The sequence below is a fragment of the Brachionichthys hirsutus genome, chromosome 7, assembly GCF_040956055.1.
Source record: "Brachionichthys hirsutus isolate HB-005 chromosome 7, CSIRO-AGI_Bhir_v1, whole genome shotgun sequence".
In the NCBI taxonomy this organism is placed as follows: domain Eukaryota; kingdom Metazoa; phylum Chordata; class Actinopteri; order Lophiiformes; family Brachionichthyidae; genus Brachionichthys; species Brachionichthys hirsutus.
The window spans coordinates 4,721,661-4,742,707 of record NC_090903.1 but is presented as its reverse complement, the minus strand read 5'-3'; the positions used below and the strand labels follow the sequence as shown (position 1 = coordinate 4,742,707).

At 44.9% G+C, this 21,047-nt stretch overlaps 1 protein-coding gene across 1 annotated transcript in view; it reads right to left on the bottom strand.

Annotated features, from left to right (window-relative positions):
• The window catches only part of sipa1l2 (signal induced proliferation associated 1 like 2), a 44,240-nt gene that overhangs the window by 8,451 nt on the left and 14,742 nt on the right, over positions 1-21,047 (bottom strand). Inside the window, exons 8-14 of the mRNA XM_068740996.1 lie at positions 16,576-16,850; positions 11,328-11,582; positions 7,485-7,631; positions 6,159-6,277; positions 5,911-6,002; positions 4,114-4,487; positions 2,056-2,301 (exon numbers count right to left, since the gene is read on the bottom strand). Coding sequence (XP_068597097.1) covers positions 2,056-2,301; positions 4,114-4,487; positions 5,911-6,002; positions 6,159-6,277; positions 7,485-7,631; positions 11,328-11,582; positions 16,576-16,850 — 1,508 coding nt within the window. The remainder of the gene's footprint in view (positions 1-2,055; positions 2,302-4,113; positions 4,488-5,910; positions 6,003-6,158; positions 6,278-7,484; positions 7,632-11,327; positions 11,583-16,575; positions 16,851-21,047) is intronic.

The window sequence follows — 21,047 nt, the reverse complement described above, 5'->3', positions numbered from 1 at the left end:
GCTGTTATGGTCCCAGAATGACCCAAAAAGGTGGAAACATCCTGGCATGCTAACCTCAATCCATGCTAGTCAGGTGAAGGTGGGTTAACCCGGGTTTGAAGCGGGAAGCTTGGTGGGGGCGGGCACATAATTTATTTCCAATCTTACTTTTCAAAACACATAGTGAAGAGGTTGAAAGGAAGGAAAGATTTGGAATAGTAATTGCAAAGACGAGTCCAAAACAGAAACCCTAAGGGAGCGTTCAGACAACAAGAGAGAAAGACGTGAATGCTGTGAGAGTCAGAGGAAGATGTGTTGGTAGCCATTCAGGTTCATTTATTGATTTTAAGGGAATGGCTGACCTGGTTAGTGAAGCTGTGTGACTGTGAGACCTTTGCTTCGAGTGAGCAACCTGTGAGCGTGACACGATGATTACGGTTAGCAGGGTGTTACACGGCTGCAGGCAGGGGATATGATATGTTACACGGTGCGCCGACCGCCGAGGTTTGATGGTTACCTAGAGACACCAGTGCTGACAGCTGCCCTGCTTTGAGCTTTTGGCACCATGGCAACCATGTCAGAATACACGACGGGTGTTGAAAACATCCATGTGTGATTAGCAGATGCATTCTCATTGATAGGTGCATCCAGGCAAAGACTAACATTTAGCTGGGTTCCGTGCAACGATGGTTTGATTCTGAACCTGTTGCAATCCCGCTTATTTCCTGTTGTATCATAACGCAGCTCTAGTAATTAGTCAAGTAGAGAAGGACTGATGGCGGAAATACAACTAAATACAGTTAGCAGCTAAACATAAATGTGGGACGCAGCATGAAATGCGACTACTTGCGATTACTTGCATTTGATTGGTTATGTAATTGGATAACATGGAGTGATTTACATAGCATTTTCCTAAAAGGTCAGATGTTACCATACAACTTGATTCCTATTTTGATCAAAACATCATTACTGGAATTCAGCTGCTGGACAAATTTCCAACAGGGGGGGGTTATAAAGATAGAGCAGAAATGTCACCGCCTCTGATTCCGAGCTGGATGCCCTCTACTGTCAGCGGGTGCTACATGGCAGGAGCAGCACTTAAGTCCTGGCATGAGGCAGGGTGGGGGGGTGGGGGGGGGGATCCGGGAGACACGTACGGAGGATAAATGGGGAGCAGGCTGGGTCAGATTCGGGCCACGGGGTAGACTTTGACTGACTAAATACCTGGAACGCTCATACAGCATTTTGAGAAGGAGGGCTAACAAACTTTCCGCTCCTCTGGAACAAGAAACAGCGACAAGAGAAAAAAAAAATTGTGTTAGGAGCATTGCTACAAATCCTGCCTTACAGTGTTGCAGAAAAAAAAAGACATTTTAGAAAGTAGGAAACAGAAACTTCATTATGTTCGGACAGAATCTGTGAGTTAATATTTGGCCATTCTTCATGAAGCACTGTTATGTAAGGTGAAATAAAACTGCGGGAATATAAACAAACAATGTGGAGGGTAACTGAATTACAGAGCTTTTTCATAAGTCTGGAGAAGATGACTTCATTGCATGTGATCAATCACAAAGCCCTTCAGTGGCAGGCTTCACAGCCAAAATGGAATTACTCGGGAGCTAGTGCTGGGTAGAGCTCACCGTCCTCTGTTCCACGATATGCCCCAAGCCTGTATGCAAACACCTTCAAACAATCAGCCACACATAAGATCAATGCGTCGTTTCAATTGCTCTGCTCTCGACGGCAAAGCATTTAATCATCAGACCGAGACGGTTGTCGCTGCTCATACGCTGTCTAAAGAGAGAATACTTTGTGGCCTGCATACGTTCCTCTTCCCCCCAGTGTCCTCAGGTTGTGTGTGAGACAACTGCACGTTGTCCTGCAGAGATCTGATTTGGGAGACGTTAACCTTGCTCGTCCAAGGGGACGGAGTGATCAATAACCGCATGTGGCGTGTGCCTAGTGTTTTATGTGTGTGGCTTTATTAAGCGTATGTGTTCTGAGGCGGTGCGCTTCAGTCGTGGCCAGGGGTGTGGGTGTGGGTACAGGCACTTAAACACACTCACTCACACTCACCCACAATCTGAAATGTCGGGAGGTCCCTCAGTGCTGTGATTATCATCATCATCAGTTGCCTTCATACCCACTGGGAGATTGCAACCAGACTGTGGGCGTGTCTGTCCACAGGCCCCTGAGCTGGGCCCCGGCCCCGGCTCTGGCCCTGAGCTGCTGGTCTGAGGGATGGTGTACACCTTGGAGGAGTCACTGGACATACAGTGCCTGGCACCACGCGCCAGGGGACTGCCAGAGTGGTGTGAGCCACTGACCAGACAGCAGCAAAACAAAAAGCAAAAAACAAAACATAATGTCACTCAAAGGTGAGCGAAATGAACATGGTGGAAAAACATGAAACATAAAAAACATGCAAAAGCGAAAATGACACGGATGACTCGCAAGCCGACTGATGGTATAATCTAAAACGATGACTTTCATTTATTTTATTTTTATTAAAATGATTGTTGCACACTTTCTCCTGTCAGCTTCAGCTGGATGACATCATTTCCCCCTTCATAGAAGAGGCCTATATTCATAGTAATTCACCTCCAACCTACACAGGAAGAAGATTCTCATCCAGCCTTTCAAAGTGTGAAACGTCTCCTGAACTTTGACTTTTCAATATTTACTTAAATGTCAACTGACAAACCAGATTAAAGGGTCAGTGCACTGAAATCACAAACAAGGCCATCTCTACACGCCCTCGCAGTGGGTGGGTGTGGTGGGGGGGGCTGAGCTATTCACCACTGATGATTACTGGCTCTACTACTTTAAAAAATAAATTCTCAACATGGCTAAATATCAAAGGTAAGTGGGAAATGTTGCCATTTTGTGCTAGCAGCTTGATTTTTGCAGTAAAAATTGAAGCCACACCCTCTCTCTAACATCGGAGCTAGCCGGAGGTACAACACTCTGTTTACATATTCATGACCATCTGGGCCACATCCCGTAAAATACCCCCCCCCTGTCGCTTCACTGTTTGCGGCGATGACATGCTAGTGTCAAACAGCATTACTTAAGAGGTGGGAAGCATCCGAGCCGTCAAAGTGACGACATGAGCTCCTCGCTCAATTCAGAATAATAACCTGGAATGGACAATTCTACTGCCTCCGAAATGGGACACACAATCCTGGATGGCATGAACAGATAGAAAGCTGCATTACTGCACAGAGACAGAGTAAGAGTGGCTGCAGGGCCAAAGCTCTGTGACTCAGATGGGTCCAAGTCTAAAGAGATGGCGTTGCGTGAAGATGATGAAGCCCCTTCCCCTGTGGTGACCCCACCCATCCACTGCAGCAAAAAACACACGCCACTGACACTAGCTGGAGAAAGCTGCCGTGGTAATGCAAGAGTCATAGATAAACTCGGGAGGGGCAACAGTAACAAAGTGAACAAATACAGCAGCAGTCGCCTTCTAGTGTGGGCAAGCATAGATTTAAGTGGTATTTGGAATTTTGCTCAAGGAACGGGGTTTATTCTTTAGTATTATTATACTACTATACTATATTATTATTATTATTTTTTTCTGATGATGGGATTCCAGCACCATCACTGCCAACATCCACACGTCTTTTGCGCTGCTATTAATATATCCACAAGATGGTAACAAAGAGCCAGATGCGTCAATAAGGACAAAATATGGCAACAGTCAGAGGAGGTTGTGAAGTACTTAGAAAACTCAAAGTGGCAAAGGCGGCGGTAACAATGTGCTTGGCTGTGCTCAGGGAGGCCATTGTGTATATCGAGACATGAGACCTACACTGCCCCCTATCATTTCTGGTGGTATTGCTCCATTTGATTCGTATCCGTAAACTCTCCGACAACATGTAGGAAAGGAACGCAGATGATGTACAGAAGGAACCGTCCATATCTGTATGCATCTTAAGAAGCATAGCACGCCGTTCACATGTTGAAGTTTTCTTGTTATTATTTATTGCCCATCTCTACCTTGACCAAAACAAATTAACACTGAGCAAAGCTTTAGTTGCAAAACAGAAGATCCAAGCAGCTGGCAATAGTTTAAGGCCCAATTCAAAACAAACAAAAAAAAAAAAACCTCCTCCGAACCCTTCAGCGTACCTCGAATGGGACGAGATCTCACTCAGGTCGCCGATGCTTCCTTCTGTCACATGGCTAGACATGATGGCTGAGGCATATCCCTGTGGCAGGTACAGCTTCCCGTGATCCTCCTCTGACACCCCGTCCTCGTGGTGCTCTGATACCCAAGGGTGTCCCTGCTCTGCCACTCTGCCATGCATCAACACCCGGGCCCCGGGGCCCACGCAGGGATTAGTGTCGATGCCGCTGTCTGTGGACGCTCCTTTGATGTAAGTGAGGCCCAGCATCTCCGGGTCCATCAAGTCTCCGGAGCCAAAGTGCTTATCGTCGCTGTTGCTGGAGGTATTGCTCGAGAGGGTGTTGCTGCTTGAGTGGCTGGAGTTTTTATCGCCCGTCTGCTGGAGAAAGAAAAGCAGAAGAGGTGAAGGAGACGGGAATATATCAAGCCAGACAAGGTCAAACCTGCTTCTTCCAACAGAGAGGGGAGGGATTACTCATCAGACCTAAATCACAGAAACCCTAAAAGAGGTGGCAATTTGTTATCTGGAGGCATCCAACGTTTTAACCCTTTAAAACCAGGTGTCATCATATCCTATTTGATACACTTGGACTTTTGGGATTTTGAGAGTTCTACATCATACATTTTATCCCCCCGCCCCCTAAGAAAATAAAAAAACTGATGTATACAAACAGACACATGCATCTGCATTTTCCATGCAAAAATAATTATAATCTGAATTTAGCTAAAATTCTAGGAATTAAAGCACATTTGTTTATTTTAAAAAACAACAAAATTTTTCAGTCAATGTTGAGCATGGTTCATGCTCTAAAGGGTTATTGTTGGGTAACTGTGACAAGAAGAAATACATGCAGAGCACGCAAAATGTCCATATAATACATGTATGGTATTTTTTTTAATGAACTCAGCCAAAGGTTTTCATCATCATGCTGAAAACAAAATTCATACCTGTGATGCATGTAATTGTTAGTACGGGTGCGGTTAAACAACGCAACGGGACATAATCATCAACCGTTGGAGGAGGACTTGCAAGCTCAGCTTCACTAGTGTGAGTGCAAACAATCATGCAGGAGAAGAGGAACCTTAAAATTACATTTGTTGCATCATGAATTGTCCTGTGGTGAGGGTTAATAGCAATGCTTTATTAGAAAATATAAACTTAGACCTCAGGATTAAGTTCTTATTTATTCACTATGTTACATCATGGCAGCAACTTTAATTAAATCACATCAAAAAGTGCTGTTTGATTTGAGCTCTGTGCACGAGGGAAGAAAATGCCAAAGGAATGGTTAACAGTTTTATCCACTGGCGCGGGTTAATGCAAGGCTAACTCAAAGCACTGACAGATGTTGTTAGCTGTGTGCACCAGCCTCCGGCATCAAAGGAGAAAGAAAAGACAGCGAGAGAATGGTGCAAAAGCAAACAGAGAGAAATAGGAGGAAGAGGAGAGCCTAGAACGCCTTATATGTTCAACCTTCTAGGAAAATGTGTCCTAATCACTAATCATGCATGTGACAACCTGAAGCTGCAAAAAAAATACCTGTTAGCATGCTAATGAAGGGAAAGTGGTTAGTCCAGAGAGTGGTTTGAGGGGACAGCATCAGGCTGAATAGTTCAACTGAGCTGCTGGATGCTGCAAAGCCCATTGACTCTGACTAAAGCACTGGTGTGCATAGAGGCTGCTATGCACACCAATGAATTTAAGAGCTGACAAAGTAAGTTGGTAATGAATTTCCACAACTAAACGTTCCGTTGGCAGCTTCTGTAAGAACTGAAATCCAAGTAGGTAAAAGGTTTACCCTGGACAACTTGTTGGGCGAGTCTTTCCCTCCTTCTCTTTGCTTCAGAGGGTTGAGGATCTTTGAAGTGGGGAGATGCCATTTGGCTTCTGTGGACCGAGAAGACAAAGCTGAGTGTCTGGAGAAGCACCAATTTAAGAACAGGCAATGTAAATCACACTAACTGCAAATGAGGACAGTTCTGGGTCACTTTTTCAAAACTATTTTCAGAGATGATGCGGCCCTGAATCACGACTGTTCAGGTGACAGGACACGAGACCCACCTGCAGACCTGGTCCTCTCCAGGGTAGGCTCCCGCTCCCTGTGGATCTCTCCATCTCCACCATGGATGTCCTCTGGCCGCTCATGCAAGATCGGGGAAGGACATCTGGAGAAAGTAGGATGAAGAAAATGGGCCACAAATAATAATTCTGCCAATGCAGTGAAGTTTCAGTGCTTCAACAATCATCCACAGATTCACAGCACTTTGTTAACACAATGCCGACAAGAAACCTATTTTCATTCACCTCGACATGCCGTGCTCTGCCTGGTTCTGAAAAGGGGAAACGACTAGCAAATTGTTCAATGCGGCTCTTAATTCTACCTTAAAATGCTAATAAACTCTGCAGCAAGCAACAAGGACTTTTGAAAAGATTAAGCTGAGATCAGTCGGCCAGTCAACGTATCTGCTGTTCTGCAGTAAGGCAGCTCCAGCACGGCGATCCCTTGAGAGATCTCTGACAGAAAAGAAGCAGCAGCAGCAGCAGCTTCTTGTCATGGGCGATGGACTCGCAGGCAGACACTGGTCTCTGATGAAGTCCATTCATGCTCAAGACTCTCAGATGGAATGCTCAAGACTCTCAGATGGAATGCCTATGTGGCCAAGGGCCATGATATCCTGCAAACCACTATATGGGAATGTTCAAACATGAAAGAGATCTATAGAGAACTGTGCTGTAAAGATGAAAAGCACATAAACTAAAAACATATAAGAAATAAATCCTGGTGGGAAAGCCCCCCCCCCCCCCACAATTACACACTTGAGCGCTTTGCTCAAGTGGTACTTCGGTTGGGTGGGATACAGTGAAGGACAATGAAGTATTATTTATAATCACCTCCTATTATACTTAAGTGCTCATCCTTTACAAATATTCTCAACAGAGGAAGGTAGACATATTCGAAGTTAAAACGACACCAAGTGCTTCACTCGGCCTCGACTTTTATAGGCTTTGAATGAATCCATGAAACCAAGGTTTTGGAATAAATGAATGGAAACTATAATAATAAATGTTAAAATAAAAAAAGTCTCATACATGAAACTCATCATCCTCCATCATCTTTCCTCTTGTAGCAGGGGGACGTGGCATTAGACCAGAGCAGGCAGCATTTCATTGTTCTGTTAGCTCACTTTCTACAGAGTGGCTAAATGTGTGCAGATGATTTGGTCATTTCATGGGGAACATTTTAGTCATTTCGCAAAATTGAAAGTTCTCAGAAATAGTTTGGGACTGATTGGAGCTGCATTTATTACCTACATACTCCTGATGAGACTGCTTGTAGGCAAAAAAAGAGGAGTAACGACTATGGTTCTTTACCCGTCGTATCCAGGCTGCTGGGACCAGGTGCTGCTGCCGCATGGCCCCGGATCACTGGAGGAGGACTGGTTACTGGGGGAGCTACGATAATGCTGGTCTCCCTTGTTGCATGAGGTGATCTGGGGGTTCTCAAAGTCCTGCATTGTCCTGCAGAAACAGCAGGTCAAAAGACATGAACGTGTAAATAATCCTTCCATAGCAAGTCAAAACTAGGGGCAAATGACCGTCGTGACTTCTGAGGACCTCAAGCGACATCTTCAAAAGGACTTGTTTTGTTCAACTAACAGTTGAAAAAAAATCTTTCTTTTTCTTTGGACATGATGGAATCTACACACGTTTGGCATTTGTGCTGAATGATTATTTAATCACAACTCAGTTTATTCAATCAAAAATTGCTATTCAAATAAATTCAGTATTTTCACTACAGATTTTATTTGAATCTATTTTATATTCGATGTCTAGATTTAATTTCTGACTCTACAAGGAAATGGAAAATGCGTCATTCCTGATTGATGACTATATACTGTGTAACTCCAGCAAAGTCTCTTCCACGCGAGAACGGGGAATAATCTCCAAGACGATGTTAGAAAGGGAGAAGGTTCCCAAAAAAACAAGCAGAAACAGAGATCATTTATGGTAATAAACTTGAGTGACGAATTAAGATGGAGGAGCTCTGTGCGTTTGTAAAAACAGGCTTTATTTCTATTGAGAAGGTGATGGACATTTCGGCATTGAAACACAAACCGGACTCCTGCCAGAGGAGATTTACTCTCTTACATATTTTGCTTCAACCATTATTTATTATTAGATTATTATTCCAAAGAGGTTGTTACTGTCGTGCAATAAGCCCCGACCTACTATAGGTTTTTTTTTTTTTTTGCTTACTTATTTCTGGTTAAGATTTTTTTGCGGTCCAGAGAGAAAAAACAAACACGGGATTCAAGTAATATCAGCTTCCAGGAGGACTTCCTTTGACCCAGCAGTCTAATGCAGGTTAGGTGATGGAGAATCGCAGGATGGCCTTCACATTAAGTCTCAAGCTGACTCAAGCCTGCTGTAGGGGTTATTCCCCGACACACTGTGTAAGAAATAATTAAACGCACACAAAATGAATCAGGCAGACAAACTTCGATACTTTACCGGTAAGGAGGGACCCTGCTCGCCCAGCGGCTGCGACCAAAAGACCCCCCCCCCGAAACCTCGCGGCCTTTTTATTCACACGGTGAAAGTAGGTTGTCCCAGGTATTTACATAGATCCCTACCCCCTAGAGACAAAGGGATCTCTACCTAGAGAAACACTCGTGGTCACCTCCATCTTAAAAAACTCTACAATGAAACAATGAAAATACAACTCTACTCTAACACCTGCTGACATGCCTGTCTTTTTTTCCTTACGCATCTGTTTATATAATGATTTAAAGATGAGAATCAAGATCACATCCCAGGCATCTCTCTTATTTTCATCTAACCGTCAAAGATCAGAAACATGCAGGTAGACTTCATTAGGAAATCTAGCAGAGCCACGTAATTCAAAAACACTAATACAAACGGTCCATCTAGAAGGCGAGACATTCTTGGGATCAAGGCTTTTGTCGTCGGGTTTCATTTTTCTATACCTCCATGAGGAACTCACTAACTGCCAGTAACTCTGCCGCAGGACGCGTCATCGAGCACTTTGGCCACTGCGCTACGATTCCTCCCGGACTGAAAGTGTTGGTCTCCTCAGCCCAGTCCGGGAGCTTAATGTGAAACAGCAGCAGCTGCTTTCAGTTCTCTTCTTCTCCTTTGACCAAACGTAAAGTCCTGGAAGATATGGACCCTCATCTGTCTGTCTGCACTATAATAACATTCAAGGCGACAGAGATTTGCAGTACAGAATAGGTGTCAGATTTTATGGTGCCATGTGTGGATGAGATGACGCTCTGGAGATCGTCCGTCCCACAGACCACCACGCCCGCCTGCAGCCATACCAGATGAACTCGCAACCACCACGACGCCACCTGCCACGCTCCAAAAGTGTTCATTTGGAATTATGCTAATGCATTTAAGATTATTAATGAAATAACAATGGATTTTTGTCAATGTTTTAATACGGCCTGTCAATGTTCAGTTTAGTGGGGTCAAATGTACAGCTGTACTTCTGTGAGGTAGAAGTTAAACATTCATTCATTAATTTAAGGAATTTACAAGTTCATAATTCAACTAACCATTTTAGCCATATACATTTAGCTCAGGGGTGGGCAAACGTTTTGGCTCGCAGGCCACAATGGGTTCAAAAATTTGACAGAGGGGCCGGGCCAGGAATTGTGTGAACTAATATAAATGATATGTAAAAAACCCATTACATGAAAGGATTTGGCCTTTTACAGGTGGTAAGGCAGGAATATGCAAGGCTCACTGTACAAATTACAGGGAAAAGGTCAAATGAATGAGGTTTAATTATGATAACATTTTATTTAATTATAGAATTTGGACAAGTTCGCCGGGCCGGATTAAAAAGCCCAACGGGCCGTAGTTTGTCCATGCCTGCTTTAGCTAAATGTTTGAAATGTAAATCTGCTACTATAAACATGAAGTTTCATCTTTTATTACTTTTAGATAATTTGCTAGCTAACTTATGTGTGTTTTATTCTCATCAAATAGCAATTCCTTTTTAAAAATAAATAAATAAGATGAACTACCCTAATTATTTTTACAGCTACACCTGGAATACACGTATGGGTCGGAATCACTGCTATCGTCTTAACACTAGCTCAGGTTCTCCTCTTCATGACCTCAAATTAAGAATAAAAGAAAACCCCACTACAAAATAAATAAGGTGATTCTTCACTTCTTTATTCCTGTGCATTTTTGCCCTCCTGCCCCTTACCCTCCACTCCTTCACCCCCCCCCCCCCCCCCCCTCCTCACGCTCCCTCTGGGGTGCTACATATTCTGGTCTGGGCAAGAGCGCTCTTTGTTTCTGCGGTAATTGGAAGAGATGAGCTGAACTGTGTCAGTGTCCTCATCACCTCCTCCTCAGCAGGGTACAGGAAGAAGAAGGGAGTGGGGAGTAGGGGAGAGAGAGAGCAAAAGGAGTGAGGGAGAATGGAGCACTCCCACTGCCAGAGACTCTGATTAGGCTGAGAAGGTGGCCATTACCCCAGTACAGTCAGAAACAGACTACAGCAGGGGGGAGGGGGTCGGTGTGACACACAGGAAAGGTTATCGCGGCAGTAGGGGTTTCATTAGGATGAACAAATCACTGATTTACACAGCTCAATGGAGACGTCCAAAAGAGACACCGTGTGGGACAGGAACAAAGTCCGAGTGTGGCCTTATCATCTAATGGGAGATGAAAGCAAAGCCGTGAATTCATCGGACTGAAATGCTCCATTTGTATGTATGCAAATAAGCGAGCACAATAACAACCCCTCAAAGTGAGAAAAGCTGCGGGTTGAAAAGACGTCCTCTCAAAAGGATCTTTGAGCATCTTGCTGTTTGAACGGAAGCTTTGCTCTGCCTGGATTTCACACAAAAAATAAAACGAGTTGAAAGCCCCGCTTTCAAAAATGCAGAATTGTTATTATTTTCTTATTTTACTGAGATTTTAAGTAGATTTTTACCAACACAACAGATTAAATCTGAATACTTTAGCTGTTATTATCCGTATCGGACGGATGACGGATAACATTATTGCCTCGCGGTTGAAACATTTTCTTTTCACATTACATTACTAATTTTAACACTTACAAACCAGAAAGTCTTTTTTTTCCCTTTAAAACAACAACTGTTTGAATCTTGCATTGCTTTTAATGCAACCACATCACCATGGCAGACATGGAAAGAGATGATTATGGTTTACCTCGACCCATCTGGTAATTTCCTATCGAAGGAGGTGCTTCGTGGGATCGCTGCCTGGTGCTGCTGGAGGATCTGCTGGCACTGCAGGCGGTCCGGGCCCTGCGTCGGGGAACCTCGGGATAAAGGTGCTCCAGTCGTTGTGGGCACCCGATGCCAGGTGGTGTTTCTCCTGAAGGGCGTCTTGTACTCGCAGGGCGTACCCTCGCTGTCGACCTTATACTCCACCATGGGTATGCGGTAGAGCTCGGAGCAGCCCCTAAGAGGGAGGAGGACGAGGGGAAACAGGGAGGAAGGTTCAAGTCTGCAGAAATAGACTACTAAAACATCCTAGTTGCATTGCAACTATAGATAAATTATACTGTATAACACGGCTCATCCTGACCCTCTGCAAAAACTGTAAGACAAGACACATTCAGGGAAAACAGATGTCAGGGTGTCCCTCGAGCAGCTCTACACGGGGGGACATGTCCTCCCACACTTTACATCCCTTTAATGCTAGCAACACTGAGGATTTCTGGGATGGCAAGGCCGTCAGGATGATGGCATTTAACGTGCAGTAATATTCAGGGTGGGATTGGTGCCTATGTCTTGGAGGACGGGGGCAATAGGGGTTGAACAGACTAGGCCTTCTGCTAGGCTGCAACTCCGACCTCCATTTTCCTGAAACTCCTGGGAAAGGGGGGGTGGAAGCCTGTGTATACTTTGCAGCGGTCATACATGTATGCACAGACGAACTTGAAGAGGGTATACTGGCTGATTGCAGTGGTAGCGGTGGAGGGGGCGAGTAATCCCTCCCTTAGAGACCTTTTCATCACACTGGACATGGGTGGCTGGGCTGTTTACAGCCGGCCTCCCGGTGCAGCTGTGGGTGTTATGAGATCTAAGTAGAAGATCATCCTCGGCTTCCTGCTCCTCCACTGTGTCGCCTGCCACAACACATCTGGTCAGTGTCCTCAACACGCTGGCCTCATCCGCGATGACGGGGCTGTCAGTGACATGCTCTACATGCTGCGCCACATTATCCATCACGGTGTGTGTAAAGCATGTATCGCTGGCTTGATGTACGGAACAGTGAAAGGAAACTAATGAGTGGCATCACAGCACGAGTGGTCTAACTTAGATCCCATTACATTTTAATTTAATTCTGGATACAAAAACAAAATTCCAGATTTTCCCATTTACTTATATTGAAGGCCTATTTAAAAAAAAAAAAAATTGTATCTTTTAAAATATGAATTAAATTCACTCACCAGACATCACAGTCATAAAGGGGTCCGATATGAACTATCATGCAAAATGTCTTCTGGATCTGATCCAGAATGAGGTCAGAAAAAAATATGAAATTTAACATTAAACCCCATTTATGGATTAAAACATCTGTGAAAAATACACATAAATTCTGATTCACTTTTTCTTTTCATGGTTTGTGTATAAAGATACCAAGAATAATTTAGAACCTTTTTATTGATGATCCAGATCACCATGTGGACGGTGCAAATCCAAATAGGAGGGGAATGAGCTGCTTGGAAAAGCTTTGTGCCCTCCGAGTGCTTTTCGAGTTATTCTATTTTTAATAGCATAATCTGGGGCTATTTCTTTTACTCACTGTTTTCTTCATATATCCTCCAAACTCTAGGCCAGTTAGTTTGCTACATGGACTGCTACTCCACTGACTGACTGGGAGTTTGTGTTCATATCAAGATGTCACGTGTCATTACCCTCTGAAAACCTGACGTCTAGAGAACAGCTCGTCAACAGGAAAGGTCTCTGCCGCTTTCTCTTTCTTGTGCCAGAAGGACCATGAAAAGTGTCTTATGATACTAATGTCCCCTGACAAGCTCAGCTTCCACTATAGGTGGAACTTCCCATCGCATTGATCAGATGTGTGTGGAATGTGCTCCTTGTTTGTAATGTATAGGGGCACACATATAAATCAATGGTGAAACAGCAGGAAACTGGTGTTTGGGTCAATAGTTAAACCTGAGCTGGAGGGTGGAGGAGGAGGAGAAGAGGAAGCCAGGAACTGCTGAGAAATAATCCTGTCTGCTTCCTCTTGATTCCGCCGAGAGCTGCTGCACTCATCCAGCTGAACGTGAGGCGCTATAAATTATGCCGAAATGTTCGTATGCAGAGGGGGGGGGAAGACATCCTCGACTTCAGACGTCCAGTCAAACTCACAGTTATGTTCAACAATCTAATTTCCCATTGAAACTGCTCATCTCAGTGTTCGGGAGTGAATAATCGGCTCCTCTTTAGTCACCGATCCTCACAAAGACCAGTGTGACAACGGGCCCTTAGACCCCAGCCGGAGAGCTGTCACTCCAATGACAGAGCAAGCGACCGGAGGACATGCTAATCCATTCCCACAGCCGCGGAGCCTGCAACCTCCGGCAGCCTTTTGCACAGCATTGTGAAGGGTTCAGTGATTAGGGCACATTAAATGTGTGTTGAGAGAGAGAGAGAGAGAGAGAGAGAGAGACCTTTTCAGGCATTTCTTTTCAAATTGATCGACAGGAGGTGACGGTTGTGTGTGTGTGTGTGTGTGTGTGAAGGGATTGATGCAGGTTTCCTGCGTTTTTGTTTAGCAGATCTCTCTTTCACAAGTTGTCGGCTTGGAAAATGGGTGTTGTGCAAATCAACGACGACAGGCCCGATGACGCTCTTAATGGACGGGTCGCAAGTGGCCGTCTGAACGCCGCCGGCAGTGTTTATTATCAGCAGGGGGGGGGGGGGGGGGGGGGTCGAGTGCAGGCCGATAATACCACATGACAAAGTTAACTCTGGGTGTTTGACAACCAATATATATGCTAAAGAGCTCAAAAGTTCATTCGGGTCCACACTGTCCCGAAATATTCTGATGATATACCGAAACAATGGCGCTCTGTAAATGGAACGACCCTTTCAAGGAGCTCAGCTTTTTCCATCTTATTCTCATTAGCTTGATCTGGGGCCCGACATGCGGAACTTGTTTAAAAGCTTTTCAGAGTGACGATGTTCCTACACCCGTCTGAAACCACATCCTTCCTGCAGTGTAAATAAATACAGTACGCAGCAAAGGCTAATATTAGAGGCGTATCTCCTCTGGCTTAAGGCGGAGCGGTTTAAAGCCGTTTAGGCCATAAACAGCTTTGGGAAGTTTGCTGCTGCACAACAGAACTACATAGTGGCTCAATGTCCCTTCTTTCCTTAAAAAAAATGATCCCATCAATCCTCACTGGCTTCGGAGGAATCACAAAATAAAGAAGACTTCATGTCAGTCTCACAATTTAAAAGACAGAAAAGTGGACGCATTCTCACTCCAGTACCAACATGTGATCATGAAAACATTCTTTCCCGTCACGGCTGCAGTACGGAGCCATGGGACATTGTCTGGAGGTCATGAGACGCTTGTCCATTGTTGCCCACCATCGCTCTGCTCACAGGGTACTTTGGGCCCCTGCTGAATTCCTTTCCTTTGAGATAATAGTGCAGAGACTGGAGCACTTCTATTCGAGAGCAACATTTGATGCAAACTCAAAGATGCAGCAGCAAAAAAGAGTTGAGAGCCCTCGAGATTCTTCGCCTGACCTCTCACCTCTTGGCGCCTAGAGAGAACGTTCACGGGACCTGAGACAGAGCCTTCTGCTTCTCATGGGATGGTCGTGGGGGGGAACCGTACGTCAGCGAGATGAGGGAGTCTCCCAGTCGAGGTCTCCGAGTCCTCTACGCCGGTCATACCTACTAATCTGCCACATGCGTCCGCCAGCAACGCCAGATACGGGTCAACTTTAGTGCATTCGGCATCAAACCGCCCATTGTGGGTGCACAGCATGATTCTAATGCACATTTCGGGGCATAGCGTTATGTAGCATGTGTATTTTTAAGACCGTATTTTATTGGCTGTCAGAAGTAACCTCACAGGATTTGGCGGTGTCAGTGAAACCGAGCCAGATGCCTCCACATGGCACCAATACCATCTCAAAAGCCTCTTCAATCCAGCAACCACATTTGCAGGGAGCTGCACGCACACACGCACACACACACATGTGTCGACACAACATCAGCTTTGGAAGATGTTTGTTTTGTCTGTGTTCTGCTTCACTGAAGTGTGATTATGATCGTATCATCGTGTATCGTTGTAGATGGCGGTAAGAGGATTAGACGTCGGTTCTGCCAGAGCGGCGCTGCCGCGCTGGATTCCCAGGCGAGGCGGGCAGCCCACCATCTGGGAGAGCAAATATGTTGCTCCTCTGCTGCCAGACCAGAAGGCAAACTTGAAACACGGTTAAGAAGGCTCCTATTATGGAGCGTTTAATGGAATGGCACACACATGCCCACAGCTGGTAAGGTTCCTACTCATGCAGACCTTTTAGCAGGCCTGCCATCAATGTCGCTTTTTTACATTCGGTGCCAATGTTATTTTAAATTGTTAGCTGGTAACATTAGCGTTAGCCTAAGCATAATAAAAGGATTCCAGTGCAGGTTGTCTTACTGCACACAGAACGCATTCTTCTGCGGTTTTCTCTGATTGAGTGAGAATAACATTTGCTGGTACACAAATCTGTCAGCCTGAGGGACGACCAAAACAAAGATGTCCCCCCCCCCCAAAAAAATCGCAGTGTGAAAGAATGATGGATATTATTTCACAGGGCCGTCGCTCCTTCACGCACCAAACAGGCATATGTGCTTCAGAGCAAACATCTTACGTAGTTCCTCATGCCTTTTCATCACAAAAGCTCGTCTCTCTTTTTTATTACGGATGTGCTGGACGCTCCTCGTGGGCGTGTGTCCCTAAAAAAGCCCAGCACTCCTTTTCTAATTGCTGAACAGACGATTGGGTGACATTAGGAAAAGGGAAATAAAGCAATCTGGAACTGTGAGCTGTCAGACAGTGGCAGCAAGAAACGAGCCGTTAATCAAAATGATTGTCTCATTATCATTAGTGAGAACCGTCGATGTGATTCTATAACCCTGCTGGAGGTTTCTCCTGCGACAAAGCCACATTAATACAAAGAGAAGCGCCTCTCTGGAGGAATCAGCAGGACCAACTTTAACCCTTTAGTGATGCTAATAATTTCAACATGTGACCAGAAGCTAATTTACCCCAGATGCATGGAAGAATGAGAAGAAGAAAAAAAAGACTTCAAACATTTGTGCGGAGCACCTGCTCTCCCGAGAACGAGAGCCAAAAATTCAAAGACAATATATTCTGCATTCTGTAAACATCTTTTGTCCGTCGGTTTGCTTTGAGTAAATTGAAGAGGAGTTACCGTCGGGGGGTGCCGTCTTCGTGAGGCTGGATTATGACCACTTTGACACTGACGGATGTGCGCAGCAGGTCAATCATCTGCTCGTGGGTGAGAGTGGTGACAGCCACCTTGCAGATCTCCACCAGCCGGCTGCCCTGCCGCAGGCCTGCCTTCCAGGCGAAGCCGAAAGGCTCCACGTCGGCAACGATGCCCTCAAAGTTGACGTGGAAGCCGAGCTGGCCAAGGCTGTTCCGACGCAAGGTCATCTCTGAGGTGTCGCAGCCTCTGGTGGTGATCTGGAACCGGAATCGGTTTATTGGTTACTGACGGGGAAAAAAAAACACAAATATTTTTGTCTTGAAGCCTCGAGATGGCAGAACCGTACAAATACTTCAGGTTAAAGGAAAAGAAAAGAGGAATCCAACATAGGAAATAAAGACTTGACTGCATGCAGACATAAGATGAGGCCTAAAAACGGCAGAAAGGGAAGTCTTAACATTACATAATCGTCTAACTAATACGTTATATCCCACAAGCAGCATCTTTTATAAAACATGCGTGTTTTAGAGACACACACATGCTTGTACACACAACAATAATGACATTAGAAGAGTACAAATCCTGTCCTTAGAACAGCGAGTGCCTGTGTCTCTTTCTCCTCAGAAAACAGAGGTTAATGAGAGGGTAAGTGACAGAGCTGACAGATTTAGTGTTAGAGCTGCACAGTACGCTAACAAACACACACTTCTCTCTAAGAACAGCCCGTCTGCAGTAACACTGTGGGTGAGAGGGAGTGGGATTAAATCGCCACAGGCCTCATGTGCCTGCGTCTAATCAGCAGAATATGATTCCCATAAGGGATTCTGAGGCACAGCATCTCGTAATCGCCATCGACTGGCCTTTGACGAACAGGTTCCTCTCATCCAGCAAGAAAAAGCGACGTCTTCTTCGCCCAGATTCTCGCCTTACGCTTTGACGTGCCGCCCTTGGAATGCCTAGTGAACAATCACTGTCCAATTGTATGCTTGGATGAAGCTTAAACTTTGTTCAATCGTGGGACCTGCATGTAAAATAAGTTGCTCCCTTTGCTCAGCGTCGATATAATAAGCCTCTGCACTTTAATGCAGGCTCAAGTTCGGACGAGTTTCTTGCATCAGCAGCTAGACCTCAGTAGAGACGCAAAGCTCCAACTGCAGCCTGCCACGGTTTGCATCGATGGTGGATGGACTGAGCTCAGGCTAGGCTGCAGTGTCGGAACATCGTGTAAATGGTGGCTTTTTTATTTTTATTGTGACACCACTAGGAAACAGCTCACAGTGCATCCAATAATCGCCCTTCTGATTGTTCTTGGTTCCATTGTGGGTGACCGTTTCCATTTGAGTGGCGGCTGGCTTCAGGGACACATCAACTCAGACTATGGCCTGTCAGCACTCCACTGGAAGCAATCCTATGGCTGTGTGAGGGGTGGGGGGACGACCAGAGACCTCAGAGAGACACGGCACTAAAACGTTATTAACTGAGGACAGGACTCATCCTGTGAATGATGCTCGTGAAATGCACAGTCTTAGTTTTTCCAATAAGTACAGGCTCCAACATTCAGCTTTCAAAGAGCGATTCAAGCAGAGAAGCGCTTTGGTGAGGTGTCCCACAAGCTAAACAGGCAGCCTGCATAAAACATCAAGGGATATGGGAAATGTGAAGGCTAAAAGCTCTCTGGGGGCAAAGCCTTAATGTTAATGCCCTGTGTATGAGGAACACATTGGCCAGGGTATTAAGACCATGAATCAAGCTGCCCCCGTGTCACAAATTCATTTGACCTAAATAATAGCTCCGTAAATGCCTTCATCAACGCCTTTTGTTCTGTCCATCCCAGAAATCAATGTGCCCAGATTATCCTTAAGAGCATAACGGCTGAATGAACAAGAAGACTCATTACCTCCCCCAGGAGTGATTTGTGGTCTGTATTGTTACCGCGATAAGAATGGCGACACAAAGTATGACTTTGTGTAGGTGTGTGTCCTGCTGGCCAAAGAGTTTCTATGTAGAGTCTAACGATGGTGGCTTCCGGAGACATAAAACGTCAACACAAACTCAAGGAGACAAACAGCATCCGCCACAAATCTGCTGTCAAGCAGTGTTGCTGGTGTCGATCCTCGGTCTGACAGTCAGAAGCAGACTCAACACTAATGACACCGTCTGTAGTAACAAGTTTCACAGACGTGACAAAACCCTTCTCATTCCGCCGAGCTTCAAAAAAACCCAACCACAGATCGGCCAGTCCGTTTCTATGCGCTGTATATTTGTAGTTTTCACAGGATTTATTATCCAAAGATGCGCTGCTTTTCTCCATAATATGTAAAAAGTACAATGAAAAAATAGATTTATATTTATCTGCTGACTTGTACAAAAATGTTACTTTCTGAACTGCATAATGCATCAGATTCAACAATTGTTTTTTTTTTAATATCTTTAACATTATTGTGGGTATGCTCTATAATTTGCTTACACCATCACTAGTAGCTAAATAATCATGTATATTCGGTATGGCATTTGATTTCATGTGTATTCCTGTTGATGCATAGACTATAAAAAGAAATCCAAAATGTGAGATACTGCATGTCTGTTCAGAAATGGAACAAAGCAAAAAAAAGGAACGGCCGACACGGCACGAAACCAAGGTGACTTTACTCATAAAAGGCCGAACATGTGTCCTCTCGGCTCCACGGCACCCTGGGGGAACGGGACTTTTTTCATGAAGCTTTTTTTGCTGTGGTCTCACCCTGGGCTCCTCTGTTTGTTACGGTGGGCAATCTGTTCACTCTGTTTCACATTACATCACAGGCCCAGCAGCCTGTAAAGCCGACCAACGAAACATGAGTCAAGTCAACCTCTGCTGCACCTTTGGGAAAACGTATGCATGGCCAGCACATAGCCAAATGTCCTTACTGCTGCTCCACTGTCAGCATGAGAAAATAAAAATTACCCCCCCCCCATGTTAATAGCTATTCTCAGCTTTTGCTTATGAAACACGTCTAAAACAAATCCCATCGGAGAGGGGTCTGTAAATGAGGAAGAATATTAGACTAGTGAACAAGGAAGTGATGCCCTTTGGCTAATCACAAATGATAATATATCCTGCACTGTCCTATCTTATGATGAGAAGAATCCCAGACACTAAATGACACTTCATTAAAATTAATTATGCTAAATATATCTTCAAGATGCCGTGGTCTTAGAGGGGGTTCGGATACGAAAGCCCATTTGTTCACCTCTTCTTACTCATTCTTATATCTAATAGCTCGTGGTAAGGTGAAAATGAAGGCGTTAATAGAAGTGGGGGACAAAAGTGTCCACCTTTTGTAATCCTCACATGATGAACTGAATGAATTTGAAATGGTTTTTATTGGGAAATTAATTATTTCCATGTCTTTGGCTAGATGAAAAGTGCGGAGGGTCTGTCGGACACATGATACTTTTGTTAGGGGTCACTGAACGGACAAAGCGGAGGAAAGCATGCAATCACGCAGAAATAAATTGATCCGCAGCTCAGGTTTGGGTTTTAGGATTCAACGGGAAACAAAGGATTGCCTGATTAGAGGCTCAGCAAACACAGCATGGAAACTAGAATAGGAAAGTTAAGGCGACGCACCGACAGAAGGGATCGGATGCCAGATTCCATGCTGAGAAACCAGGCGTTTCTATCTAGTTTATATGGACTTGAAAGTTGTACCAGACGGCAACACAGAACTACAAAATGGGGATAAGAAATCTCGGACTAAATGGGTAGCTCTCCACAGGAGTGACGTCGTTTGAGGCAGCCATCCAGCCATCCATCCATCTTTTGTAGACGAGACAACCTCATTCATCTCATCTACTCTACAGCCGCTTTATCTGCCTCGTGAGTCACAGGTTCGTTCTGAAGCAATGTTTCCTACAGCCTTAGACTATATCAGAACCCCCCAAAAAAACATGTTTGTCTTTCCTGCCCTCTGCTCCCCTTGAAGACTGATTTGGACCTGGCACATACACAAAATTAAGAATGGTCCACAATCACGTCATCACTAACTTTTCACTCCACTAAAATATTTGGCTGCATGAGGGAGCGACTTCAGCTTGTAATTGTTCATCCTAAATAGAAGCAGGACAATATCTGCGACGATGTGCGACTTCGACATCCGATTGATTCTGTGTGATGAGCCAAAGATAGCGGTCGACAGGAGGCCCGGAATCCTCTGCAAACGCCATTGACTTAACTTTACAGTTTCACATTCAAGCGACACTCCAGTCTCGGCGCAACCCTGACAGAGCAGACAGAGGGAGGGGAGGTCAGGGAAACAAATTCGAGTTTAGCGGCAAAGAAACCCTAGAAAAGCCAATAAATTATTGGAAGCTTTTGCTCATGTGGAGTTGCAGCATGTAAGTTTTGACAGGACAGACATGGATTAAACAAACATTAGTTTCACTGACATAATGAGGGGAATAAAAAACCTCCG